The sequence below is a fragment of the Myotis daubentonii genome, chromosome 2 (genome assembly GCF_963259705.1).
Source record: "Myotis daubentonii chromosome 2, mMyoDau2.1, whole genome shotgun sequence".
NCBI lineage: Eukaryota > Metazoa > Chordata > Mammalia > Chiroptera > Vespertilionidae > Myotis > Myotis daubentonii.
In genome coordinates, this window is record NC_081841.1 from 184,438,708 (window position 1) to 184,452,719 (window position 14,012).

Consider the following 14,012-nt stretch of genomic DNA (forward strand, 5'->3'; position numbering starts at 1 on the left):
TGGCTCCACACCTACTTCCTGCTATCACTGGCCAGGGCGGCAAAGGCGCCTGATTCTCCGATCATGGCTCGGGGGCAGGGCAAAGGCGGCCCCAGGGCCACCTTTGCCCTGCCCCCCAGCTCTTAGCTCCCCCCTGGGTTTCGGATCACTGTCAGTGGCAGGGGGCTTCTTCCTGCTTTCCCTTTCACCTCCCTGCATTGTGCCTACATATGCAAATTAACCGCCATCTTGTTGGCAGTTAATTTGCATACAGCCCTGATTAGCCAATGAAAAGGGTATCGTCGTACGCCAATTACCATTTTTCTCTTTTATTAGATAGGATAATGATCATGTATTTAAAACCATTTTAAAGATACCAACTTAAAATGGTCAAAATATAAAGTTTTGATTTTTAAAGAGACTGAAAATGTCTTCATTTGTAAAGAATACTCAAATAGGTAAAATGACGTTTTCCATAATTGCCTCATAAAGAATGGTTAGCTTTATTCTAACTTGGTTAAGGTTAGATATCAGAACCATAATTTCTGATTTTTTTTTTTTTTAGTTTAATTTTTGTGGCAAAGTATTCTATGAGGAAAGGCCCTGGCTGGTTTGCCTCACTGGATAGAGCGTCAGCCTGCGGACTCAAGGGTCCCAGGTTCGATTCCGGTCAAGGTCATGTACCTTGGTTGCAGGCACATCCCCAGTAGGGGTTGTGCAGGAGGCAGCTGATCCATGCTTCTTTCTCATCGATGTTTCTAACTCTCTATCCCTCTCCCTTCCTCTCTGTAAAAAATCAATAAAATATATTTTTTTTAAAAAAGAAAGAAAAATATCTGGTTGCTGTCTTGGCTGGGTGATTCATTTGGTTGTAGCTTCATCTTCATCCCATACACCAAAAGGTTGTGTGTTTGATTCCTGGTCAGGGCACATACAAGAGGCAACCAATGTTTCTCTCTCGCACCAATGTTTGTTTTTCTTTCTCTCTCTCCCCCCCATCCTCTCTCTAAAGTCAGTAAACATATCTTCCAGTGATGTTTAAAAAAAATAAAATAAAAAAGAAAGCTTTTAATAACAAAAGTATCTGGTTGCAGGGAACATGCAGATTTTGTTTTTTTTAAATAAATATGTTATGTCTATCAGATTATTTTTATTGTATTACATATACTTTATTTTTAAAAATTAAATATAATTTTTTAATGCTCACTAGAGGATATATTTTACTGATTTTAGAGAGAGGAGAAGGGTGTGTGTGTGTGTGTGTGTGTGTGTGTGTGAGAGAGAGAGAGAGAGAGAGAGAGAGAGAGAGAGAGAGAGAGAGAAAGAGAAAGAGAGAAAGATATGAGAGAAACATTGATTGGTTGCCTCCCATATGCGCCTTCACTGTGGATCAAACCTAGGTAGAGAGAGAGAGAGAGAGAGAAGAGAAACATCGATTGATTGCCTCCCATATGAGAGGGGGGGGGGGGAGGGAGGGAGAGAGGGAGAGATATGAGAGAAACATCGATTGGTTGCCTACTATATGCGCCTTCACTGTGGATCAAACCTAGGTATGTGCCCTGATGGGGAATCAAACCCACAACCTTTCAGTGCACAGGATGTTGCTCCAACCACCTGAACCACACTGGCCAGGGCTGTATTACATATATTTTAAGTAATTGTAATTAAATAAACAGCTGTTCATTTCACAGTTCTTGTAATTACTTATTCTAATATCAGGGGTGGGGAACATCTGGCCTGAGGTCCATATAAGCCCCAAGAAATCATTTGGTCTGGCCCTGACAAGGCATTAAGGCAGTGATTCTCAACCTTCCTAATGCTGCAACCTTTTAATACAGTTCCTCATGTTGTGGTAACCCCCAACCATAAAATAATTTTCGTTGCTACTTCATAACTGAAATTTTGCTACTGTTATGAATCGTAATGTAAATATCTGATATGCAGGGTGTATTTTCATTGTTACAAATTAAACATAATTAAAGCATAGTGATTAATCACAAAAACAATATGTAATATGTGTTTTCCGATGGTCTTAGGCCACCCCTGTAAAAGGGTCGTTCAACCCCCAAAGGGGTCACGACCCATAGGTTGAGAACTGCTGCATTAAGGGGTGATTTAATTAAATGTTTGACCAAATATAGCTGGTTAATTTTTTTTAAATATGATTTTATTGATTTTTAGAGAGAGAGAGAGAGAGAGAGAGAGAGAGAGAGAGAAACATTGATGAGAGAGACACATCGACCAGCTACCTCCTGTATGCTCCCTAATGAGGACAGAGCCTGCAATCCTGGCATGTACCCTGACCTGGAATCGAACTGGTGACCTTTTGGTTCATAGGTTGACATTCAACTACTGAGCCACATCACCCTGGCTATCAGGCTAATTTTTAGGTTGATAATTTTGTGTGGTCCAAGAATGATGTTATTAAATTACCAAATAGCCCATGGCAGGAAAAAGGTTCCCACCCATGCATTAAATCCTTTGATAGTTCAGGGCTTTTTGTAATCTCTTAGTAAAAGAAGTTGCCACTAACCTAGGTTACAAAGTCCATTGTGTAGTAACACTCCTGTGATTAAATATTCTTTGAATTTGCCAATTAGTGACTACTTAACGTTTTGTTGGTGCAACACTTTATTATTATTGTTACATCATCGTCTATTGCAAGAACATTAGAGCTTAGAATTCCTATTGTCTAAAGAAGGTTCAGTTTTGAATGAAAAGTGCTAGTTTATATGCCAACATAGTTGAAATGTCTCATAATCCAGACAGTCCAATTCATTCAGAAATGATTACTGATATGCAGGCTTTTAAAAGGTCAGTATATCTTTTAATTTTTGTGAGTGATTTTTTTTTCTTATTTAGTTGTGAGAAAATTTCATCCCCCAATTTCTTATCTGGGGAACAATTTGATGAGAGATGTGGGGATGAGTTGGCTAAGGATATTGCATAAATGAGAATTGATGAGTGAACCAACTCTGAGTGGTTGAGAATTTGACCTCATAATTTATACACATTTAAAAGCTGTTTTTAGTGATTATAGGTCCTATGATTACAAAGAGTCTGAATCCTCCGCATTTTCCTTATTGACATTTCAACTTGGTTGATGTTCAGTGCATTTTGTTATTCATGAGAATCATAAGGTAGGGATTATTTTCTTCCTTTAAACATGAGGAGCTAGAAGCCTGTGGTTCCCACCTAGTTAAGAGGTTGGATTCATAGCCAGGTTTATATGACTGTAAATTGCATACTCTGAATTTTATGCTGAATATTTTGGTTTTCATAATAGAACCACATTCCAGTTTCTTTCCTACTTTTCTGTTTGGGCAAGCAGTTTAATTTCTTTTTGCTTCTTTGCTTTCTCCATTTGTAAAACTGGCCATACTGCTTACATCATTCTGTTAGTTAAAAGCTTTAATGTTATTTTTAAATACTTTGAGATAATTGAAAAGACTATCATAAAATCTATACTAATAAAAGGGTAATATGCTAATTAGACCGGACATCCTCCGGACAAAGCCGCAGCAGCTGCGAGGGCCAAGGCCCAGTGGCGCAAGAGAGGCAACAGTGTCGAGGGCCCAGGCCAGTCCCACACACGCCGGGTGGCCCCTCCATCTACAGATGCAGCACTGGGAGAGGCGGGCTGGTTCCACCCGCTGCCACATGGCCCCTCCATCTGCAGAGACGGGGCGGCCTGCGGTCCTGGAGTCTCCGCAGAGGCTGGACGGGGTGCGACCAAGGTGCCTCAACCTCCCACACACAGCCCCTCCCCCAGCCAGCCTGGCCACAGTTGCTCCCCCCACACACACAAGTGGGCAGGAGGCGGGGCCGGCCCTAAGAAGCCAGGGCCAAGGGTCAGTAGCCCCCGTGACGGCAGCCGGCTTTGGCAGCAGCAGTGGAATGATGGGGGCAGCACCTTCTCCTGATCTTCCTGGTCATTTCTAGCGGAGTGAGGCCAGACTGTGGCTTAGGACATCCCCGAGGGATCCCAAGGGGCAGGCCAGGCTGAGGGAACTGCCCTCCAGTGCACGAATTTTCATGCACCAGGCCTCTAGTGTTATATATAATTAAAAATGACCTGATAGAACTTTTTTCTTACTAACGCAAAGAGCTCTTACTTAGTTTCTAGACATTATCTCTGTTATATCTTAGAGCCCAATGAAGCTCTTGTTATTAATGAGAAATCGAAGATTAAGAGGTTCTGTAAATTGCTTCCCCTCCCAGCTATTTGGTGGGCAATAGAATGATGAAGGGAGAGGTGAGGTGTCATTGATACTTAAGAACTAAAGATTTTAGTGGTTTAATAAGGTTGCACATGTTGAAAGCACTTTATTATCTATGAAGCATTGTGTAAATGAAGGCTATTCTAGTTGAACCATCTTATTTATGGCTGAGATAAAAGGAGCCAGAGAGAGACTGAAGTGGCACTTTAGAATATTAAAAATAGTGCTCTAGTATGTGAGCCTAATCATCCAAGATGAGCCATTAGGATAGAAGTGAAATACATTTTTCTCCAGTAAGTTGTTGGAATTGGGAAGCATTTAGTGCATCAATAATTTACTTTTTTTTTTCTATAGATTCCTGCAAGCTGGACAAATCCCTCAGGCAGATATCATATTGGCATAAAAAATGGCTACGATTTCTATCCAAAGGCTCTCAAGGAAAGGATACAGGTGATGTTCAATCTAGTATCACTTTATATCTTCTTTCTCAAATTTTATTCCTACTGAAGAAAAAAATTATTAATTCTCACTAACTTTTAATTATTTTGGATGATGGGAGACTTTCAAACAATGACTTCTTAAAGAAAGATTCTGTTCAATGGAATTTTACCTATTAAAGTCACTGTTCTTAATATTGAACACATGCATAAGCTTAGGGAAACTGGATACACTGAAATTATATTAAATGTTTGTGCATTTGTGTTTTTCTGGGAAATGGCATATAGCTTTCATTGGATTTTTGAAAGACTTTTTTTTTTAACCTCAAAACGATTAAAGACAGTTGATTTAAAATCCATACTTTTTAGCTTTTATGACCATTTGTCCTATTTTTCCATAGATTAGCCTTGATTCCAGTTAGTTATCATTCAGTATTAAGGAAAGTGTTACTCAAACCTAAAGCAGCTGCAGTATAGGAAGCACAAATGTGTCATTAGAGAAGTAGAGCTGTGACTAGAGGGATAAGGAGCCTGCTTTAAAGCAGCACTATTCAGTAGACCTTTCAGTGATGATGGAAATGTTCAAAATGTTCAATATCTGTCCATTATGGTAGTCACTAGCCACAGGTAGCTATTGTGAACTTGAAATGTGACTAGTATGACTAAGGAATTGAAATTTTAATTGATGTAATATTTTAGAATTTCAGTTTAAAAAACACTATGTGGCTAGTGGCTCCTGTATTTGACAGTGCCACTGTAGAAGATGGCTATGATACTAGTTGCTGATGTAGACAGGGTTCAGGGCTTCAACTGTAAAATGAGATGTAAACCTTGAAAATGAGTCTGAAGGGTAAGACCTCTGGGTCCTTTTATCTAATCATAATATCATTATCTGCTTCTCCAGGGGTCTATGGACCATAAGAAGATATATTACATTTATAATAATCAATACTTGTTAGATTCCAGTCATTATTACAAAAATAATGCACCTAACTTTTATTTGGTACTATTTTATTTTAAAATTTCAGGCTGAAGTACACATATGCAGCACAATGTTTTTATGCACTGTATTAAATTTAATCAACTGTGTTGATTAGGTATAAATTAACATACAAAAATAGAGTGATAAAGTTAAAGCTGAACCCTGCACTCCTTAGCTCAGTCAAGTTGCTTATTTTACTGGAAAGGACTTTTCCTTTGGTAGGCACCATGGGTTAAAGACAATGGAAATTAAGGTAAGACCAATTTCAGTAAAAAATAAACCTATCAAGTCAAAGAGGATCAGAAATTAATATGCCAGAGAGGGGGGAAATTAAGGAAGCCTGCATGTCCATGAAATTCAGCTGCAATCTGAATCCTATGCTTCTAGTTATCTTGAGACATTTCTCAGTTCTGTAAGGTCCCAAAATACAGGTTTGTTTGTTTTTTTACTTTCGTTGACTGGGAATTCAGTTACCTGACATTGTGTTATTTACTCTTTGAAGGATTTAAATTGTGGCATACAATGCATAAAAATACATTTAGGTGTGTCTTGATAAGCTTCTCTTAAAACCTGGATTAGTGAATGAAATTATTTTTTAATAATCCATTCATTGCTTTATCAACTTGATTATAAATGATTTTTTTATCCTCCTTATGAGAATCATGTAGCATCACAGCTGATAACTAGGTCCACATATGAATGAATGCCTAGGTTTACCTGAATATCTGTCAACCTCATTGGGAGGTAATTTTTCTGTATTTACAGAAAGAACGGAAGGAAAAAATCTGGGACCCTGTTCACAGAATGGCCCTGGCAGAAGCTTGTAGAAAACAAGAAGAATTTGATGTTGCCAACAATTGCCCTTCTCAAGTTGGTGCTCATCATTTTTATTTAAACATTACTATATGACCCTGTACCATAGAGTTCTTAGAGAATTATTAATAGACTGTTTTTTCCCACAAGTTTTAAGTTGTTTAGTTTTACTCATTTTTTCTTTAGTGTTTATCTGAAATCAGTTCACATATGTACTAATTTTTAAAAACTTATTGAGCATATAAGAACATGTAAAGTGCTTAAATCTAAGTGTGTAGTCGTGAATTATCACAAAATGAACATCGCATGTTAGCAGCAGCATCTCATGCGTCTTCCTAGTTATTGCTTTCTTGTCCCTTCTTAAAGGCAACCACCATCCTAACTTCTTTTTTTTTTTTTAATATATTTTTGTTGATTTCAGAGAGGAGGGAAGAGAGAGAGAGAGAGAGAGAGAGAGAGAGAGAGAGAGAGAGAGAAACATCCGTGATGAGAGAGAATCATGGTGGATCGGCTGCCTCCTGCAAGTCCCCCACTGGGGATCGAGCCCACAACCCAGGCATCTGCCCTTGACTGGAATCGAACCCGGGACCCCTCAGTTCGCAGGCCGACACTGAGCCAAACCGGCCAGGGCTTAACTTCTAAAACTATTGAATGATTTTGCCTATTTTGAAGTTTGTAAACTGGAATCATGCAGTGTGCATTCTTTCATGTGTAGCTGATCTCATGCAGTATATTTGTGAGATTCATCCATATTTGGGGTGTTGAAATAGTTTGTTCACTTCCCTTGATATTTGTTGGATACAGCACAAATGTATATAGCCATTCTACATATTGTTATTTTCTTTTCAGTTTTGGGCTATTATGAAAAATACTATTTTGAATATTCTTTGTGTGTGTGTGTTTAGATTCTATATATAAGTGAAACCTTTGGTATTTGTCTTTCTCTGTCTGACTTAGTTCACTGAGCATAATACCTTCCCATTCATGCTATCACAAATGGCAGGATTTCATTCTTTTTTATTGCTGAGTAATAGTTCATTGTATATATCTACCACATCTTTTTTTATCCAGTTACCGATTGATGGATGCCTAATTTGCTTTCATATCTTGGCTGTTGTAAATAATGCTGCAATGAACATAGGGGCGTAGATATCTTAAAATTTTGGAATTTATAAAAATTAAATTTTTATTCACTAGAACCATTCAGGTGAATGTACAGCAGTCTAATGTAGTATGTAGTTAAAACATACTTAGGTTGAAGCATATGAAATTCTCATTATTGTAGATCAAAATGGTTAAATAGCTTATATGTACATGATAATGTATATAGTATATACTTAACGTAGTATAATCTAAAAGAGAGAAGATAGTTTATGGTTCCTATTATTGGGTTCTTAAGAAACAGATTTTAAATGGAAACAGTCCCAGTATAAAAATGTAAAAGTTGATAACCTATTTATAGCAATTTTATAATTACTTTTGAAAATGAGTAATGTAGATAAAGGATATGTAATGAAAACATGTTTTGGCCAAATGTTATCACCAACATAAAACATAGTGTCCTTCTCAAAGTGGGTGGAGTGAGTGAATGAATGAAAGATTGAGTAAAGGAAGTATTATTTTTTAAATGTTTGATATATTTATTGATGCCTGCATCATTAAATTGAATGATAAGTTGCATAGATATAAAAAGAAAAATTTCTTAAAATTTTCCAGGGCAAAATAACTACTGTTAGGTCATACTGTCTTTGGTTATATGTTAATACAACTTTTCAAGAGTACAAAATATACTAATATTAATGTATTTTCCCATTAATTAGGTAAATAAACTAATCAAAGAGGAGCTTCAAAGTCAAGTGGAATTGCTAAATTCTTTTGAGAAAAAATATAGTGATCCTGGCCCTGTATATGACTGCTTGGTATGGCACGATGGTGAAGTCTGGAGGTAAACTTCATGTATTTTACTAGAGGCCCGGTGCACTGATTCATGCACTGGTGGGGTCCCTTGGCATGGCCTGTGGGGATTGGGCCAAAACCAGCAGTGCAGTGTTGCCTGTCGCTCTTGCCTGCCACTCCAGCTCATCCCAGCCACGCTGTGCCTGCATGAACCCTGCATCTGGCGCCCGTCGGTCAGCTGAGCAGCGCTCCCACTATGGGAGCACACTGACCACTAGGGGATAGTTCCTGCGTTGAGCGTCTGGTGGTCAGTGTGCGTCATAGCGACCAGTCATTCTCATCGCTTGGGTTGCTCCAGGCGCTTAGGCATTTATATATTAGTATACAATAGATAGCTCTTCATGTCAAAATATTTTTTGTCTACCCTGAAGGACATTAAACCCTCAAAACTGCCAGAGATTTGGTTTATTATTACATTAATATCACTAAGCAAAACTATTTGAAAGCCAAATTGGCTTTTGGGTAGTTTTGGATAAGCCTTTTGAACTTCTTAGTACTTTAAACACTAAACCTGACTCTTTTTCGTTTAAAGTTTATTTCACTAACCAGATAGTTATCAGTAACCAGAATTTATCAGTTTAATAATTGATATATATAAAAGTGTTCCTGATTGAAGTTGGGCAATTTGGAGAGTAACTTCAAGAGAATATTGCAAAGCGTCTACTTTGGGCAAGCAAGGAAAGTTGAATGAAGATATCTAAATTGAGACAAGGTAGCTAAGTTGAAGTGAGGCATTATAATACAGGTGGTATGATGCAGATTTCTAAGATGGAATCCTAGCTGTTTGACCTTGAATATCTCTAATCCTGTTTTCTCATCTGTTGATTGAGATAATAATACTACTTTCCTAGGGGATTTTGTAAAAATTAATTTTGTTTCTAGACACAGTATGCACTCAATAAATGTAAGCTTTTGCTGCTGTTACTAATAATAGTAATATTGATGATTTATACTGAGTTACCTATCCTACACATTTTCAGTTTTTTTCTTAGTAGAATTGTACACTACAGATACATTTCTTGGAGTTGGTAGTATGACTTCTTGAAAACTATCTGCATGGAAATAGGAATGTGTTCTTAATACAGATATATAGGCATATATGTGTTTTAGGGTACCAGCAGTAAACCAGAGGCTTTCCTTATAACTCCTTTTTTTGTTTCTTTTGCTTTGGATAGAATTATATTTTAATTTTTTTAAACCCCTAAAACTTGAAATCAAATATAGTTTTGTAGTTTGAGTCCCTGTTCATATGCAGAGAATCATTTCCCAAGATACAGGACAAGATATGATGACTTGATTACTTTGATCAGATTGTTTACTTTACAATGTACCCTTCTTAAAGGAGGTATTTCCTCCTATGGATATCAGTAAGTACTGTCTCATCTCTGACAATGGGTATAAATTTTTAATTGAATGAGAAATTCCTGCTCCATTTGCATTTTTCATTCATATGATATTAAATATTAACGTAGTTTTTGCATGTATTCAGTTGAGTTGTATGGGTGTGTGAATTCATGTAAGTGTACAAACATTTGTGAACATTTTTTTTTTCCTACAAAGCTATGCAGAAAGCTTTGATCATAGTGATTGTAACATAAAAGTGTTCAAAGGTATGGTTTAGCAAAATTTGGTATATCGTCTACATAGTGTAACATGAGACAGTCATTCCTAGTGATAAGGCTTAGGTGAATTTTATTGTGGGAGAGGAGTCAAGGTTAAATGTGAGGAAAATACTAGATACAAAACTGAGTATATGTGGGGAAAATGTACTACAAAAGGACTGAAAGAAATACTATAAAATTAGTAGGGATTGCATAGTGGGGCAATAGATGGTTTCAATTACAGTATTTTGCATGACTGAGAACTGCAGGCTACTTTGTTCTCAGGGAAGGGAATTTAGAATCACGAGGTCCAGGGTGCCAGTGTATGTTTCCAGAAGGTTTACTTGGTCGTTAAGGCAGTTGACAGAGTAAGTGATAAATTATAACAGGTTGTCAACAGTATTCTAAGACACCTTTAGAATTTTTCTGTTGGAAATGATGTTTAATCAAACATTAAATGAAATGCAATCTGAAATCACTAGAGTAACATTTTAGAAAATATTATGAGTGAGAAATGTAGCAGAATTATGCTACAAGTACTACTGGGAATACCTTTTTTTAAAGCATCATAATATATCACTTAGGGCTTTAATCTCCCCACCTCATTTCAGAGTTAGATCCAGAATTTTTTTCCGGAGAATCTTAAAAACTCCACATCACCTAAGGCCAACTTAGGCACAGCCATTTCTGAGGGAGAGTAAAGTGACCTTAAGTATCATGTGTTTGTTTTGTTTTTGTTTCACAAAGAATGCCAAGTCTATCCTCCCCCTGCCACATTTCCAGTAATTGTTAAACCCACATCTCTGCACTTAGTAGATAACCTAATATAACTGTACTCTTAAGCAGGGGTCCTCAAACTTTTTAAACAGGGGGCCAGTTCACTGTCCCTCAGACCGTTGGAGGGCCGGACTATAGTTTTAAAAAAAAAACTATGAACAAATTCCTATGCACACTGCACATATCTTATTTTGAAGTAAAAAAACAAAACAGGAACAAATACAATATTTGTATTTGCATGTGGCCCATGGGCCGTAGTTTGAGGACCCCTGCTCAGGAGGTATGGTGTCAAACTCACTATATCCTTATGGAGCAAAAAACTGGTTGAGAGAAATAGTATGTATTTATAGAGGATTACATAAAGGAAAGACCATTGATTTGTTTCTTTTCAATAGTTTTTTATTTTGCTATCTCAGGTTTTTTGTTTTGTTTTGGGATTTTTTTTTAGATTTGATGAAAGCTGTGGATTTTTGCCATAGAAAATTAAATAAATGTATTTGAAATGTTTAGGAATTTATAAACCCTAAATCCCTAATTTTTTCCATGAACCTCATTTTCATATTCCCTTTCTCTGTATTCTGACAACTGTTCCTTGAATTAAGCCAACCAGATCTTCAGAAAGCTATAACCTTGCACCACATTCATGGAGTTATTATTGAAGTTACTAATATTTATGTTTATTTTGATAGCATGTTTGAATTGTTGAGTCACTTTATATTGATGGTGGTTATAAGAAACTGATCTGTGAAATGCATCACTGTATTTGCTGTGATAATTTTTAAAATCATTTTTTATTTTCCAATTACAGTTGTAATATTATATTAGTTTCAGGTGTACAACTGAATCAAAATTGGGCATTATATAACTTACTAAGTGATCATCCTGATAAATCTTGTACCCATCTGACACCACACATATTATTAGAATATTGTTGACTGCATTTCCTGTGCTGTATTTTACATCCCTGTGAATATTCTCTAACTACCAATTTGTACTTCCCAACCCCTTCACCTTTTTCACCCATCCCCATTAACAACCATCAAAATGTTCTCTGTATCTGTGAGTCTGTTTCTGTTCTGTTTATTTTGTTTTTTTAGATTCAATTTTTATCTTTTCTTTTTCTTCTTAAAGAAGACCCTTTAACATTTCACGTATTACTGGTTTGGTGGTGATGAACTCCTTAGCTTTTTTTCTTATCTGGGAATCTTTTATCTGTCCTTCCATTCTAAAAGATAGCTTTGCTGGGTAGAGTAATCTTGGTTGTAGATCCTGGCTTTTTGTCACTGAATATTTCTTGCCAATCCCTTCTGGTCTACAAAATTTCTATTGAGAAATCAGCTTACAGTCTTATGGGTGCTCCCTTGTAGGTAACTAATTACTTTTCTCTTGCTGCTTTTTGTATTCTCTCTTTGTCTTTATCTTTGGCATTTTAATTATGATGTGTCTTGATGTGGGTCACTTTGGGTTCATCTTATTGGGACTCTCTGCACTTCCTGGATTTGTATGCCTTTTCCTTTACCATGTTAGGGAAGTTTTCTGTCATTATTTTTCAAATAGGTTTTCAGTTTCTTGCATTATCTCTCTTTCTTTTTCTTCTGGCACCCCCATGATTCAAATGTTGGTACACTTGAAGTCAACCTAGACTAGAGGCTCCTTACAATATCCTACATTTGTTTAATACATTTTTCTTTTGCTGTTGTGCCTGGGTATTTTTTTACTTTCTTATCCAAATCACTGATTTGATTCTCAGCTTCATCTACTCTACTGTTGATTCCCTGTAAATTCTTTGTTTCAGTTAATGTATCATTCATTTCTGACTTTCTTTTTTATGGTTTCTTTGTCCTTATTTTAAGCTGTTGACGCTCTCACTAAGTTCAGCTACTCTTTGCTGGAGTTCATTGAGCATCCTTATAATTAGTGTTTTGAACTCTGCATCTAATAGATTGCTTGTCTCCATCTGGTTAGCTCTTTTTCTGGAGTTTTATTCCACTATTGGTCTGGTGCACAGATTCGTGTACATTGAAAGGAAATTAATTAGAAGAAATATTAGCAAACAGTGCCCCAACAAGATAACCCACGGCCGAAGATGGAATAACATGGACCCGTGAGGAATCGGACTCCCTTCTCTCTGGTTCCGGGGTGTGTCACTCAAGAGCCGCTGCTGCCAAGTCACCGCAGCTTGGCACTAAACCAGATTTGGAGCCGACAGTGCCCCAGCAACAATGTATCCCACGGCCGGAGGTGGAATTGCACAGCCCTGTGAGGAATTGGGCTCCCTCCTCTCTGGTTCTGGGGTGCGTCACCCAAGAACCGCTGCTGCCAAGTCACGGGAGTTTGGCACCTCCTGCATTGAGCGTCTGCCCCCTGGTGGTCAGTGCGTGTCATATGTACTGGCCAGTCGGACAGTTGGTTGGTCACTTATATATATATAGGTCTTTTTCATTTGGGACATGTTTCTTTGTCTCCTCATTTTGGCAGTCTCTCTGTTTTTGTTTCTATGTATTAGATAGAGCTGCTGTATCTCCCGGGCTTGGTAGGGTTGCCTAATGTAATGTCCTGTAGGGTTCAGTGCCACAGCCTCCCCGTTCATCTGATCTGGGCACTCCAGGTGCACTCCCACCTCCAATCCCCTGTTTGGGCTGTGTACACCTTTTATAGTTGAACCTTAATTGCTGTGGGCACCTCATTGGGAGGGGTTTATTCTCAAGCCAATCAGCTGCAAGAACTGGTTGCAACCAGCATGGTGGATCAACTGTGTATGGGGCCCACCCCACAGAGTAGGACTTAACTTCAGCAGGGCTCTGATGTCCACTGAGTCTGGCCCTTGAGTGTGTGCTTGTGGAGGTGGTTGGATGCTGCTTCTGTATGGCCTGAAGCTATCCACCCGGTGCACTGGCTCTGGGGCCTCCTGGGAGGTGCAGGCCAAGTCAGCCACATGGCATGAGCTATAAAACAATCTGCAGGTGGCTGCTATTTGTGCTGGGCTTGGAGGTGCAGGCCACGTTGTGAACCAAAGCCAGCTGCCACTAGTGCCAGGCCTGGGGCCATTTATTGAGCAGCATGTGGCACACCCATGAGATTCTGCTTGTTTGAAAGATTTTAGGAAAATCTGAAGCATGATCCAAGACAGGTCATTCTTATGGAAAATGCATTGGAAACAGCTGGGTGGGCCTGCTATTTGGGTGGAATGGAGTCTCAGGGAATAACCAGGGTGGGGTGAATGGTGTTAGCTATGTTGATGGAGACT

General features: G+C 38.1%; 1 protein-coding gene across 4 annotated transcripts in view; it reads left to right on the plus strand.

Annotated features, from left to right (window-relative positions):
* Positions 1 to 14,012, plus strand: part of TPP2 (tripeptidyl peptidase 2) — an 85,496-nt gene that overhangs the window by 13,633 nt on the left and 57,851 nt on the right. For all 4 annotated transcript variants that reach the window (XM_059685066.1, XM_059685067.1, XM_059685064.1 and 1 more), the window contains exons 3-5: positions 4,554 to 4,649; positions 6,384 to 6,488; positions 8,252 to 8,376. In XM_059685066.1, the coding sequence (XP_059541049.1) occupies positions 4,554 to 4,649; positions 6,384 to 6,488; positions 8,252 to 8,376 (326 nt within the window). The remainder of the gene's footprint in view (positions 1 to 4,553; positions 4,650 to 6,383; positions 6,489 to 8,251; positions 8,377 to 14,012) is intronic.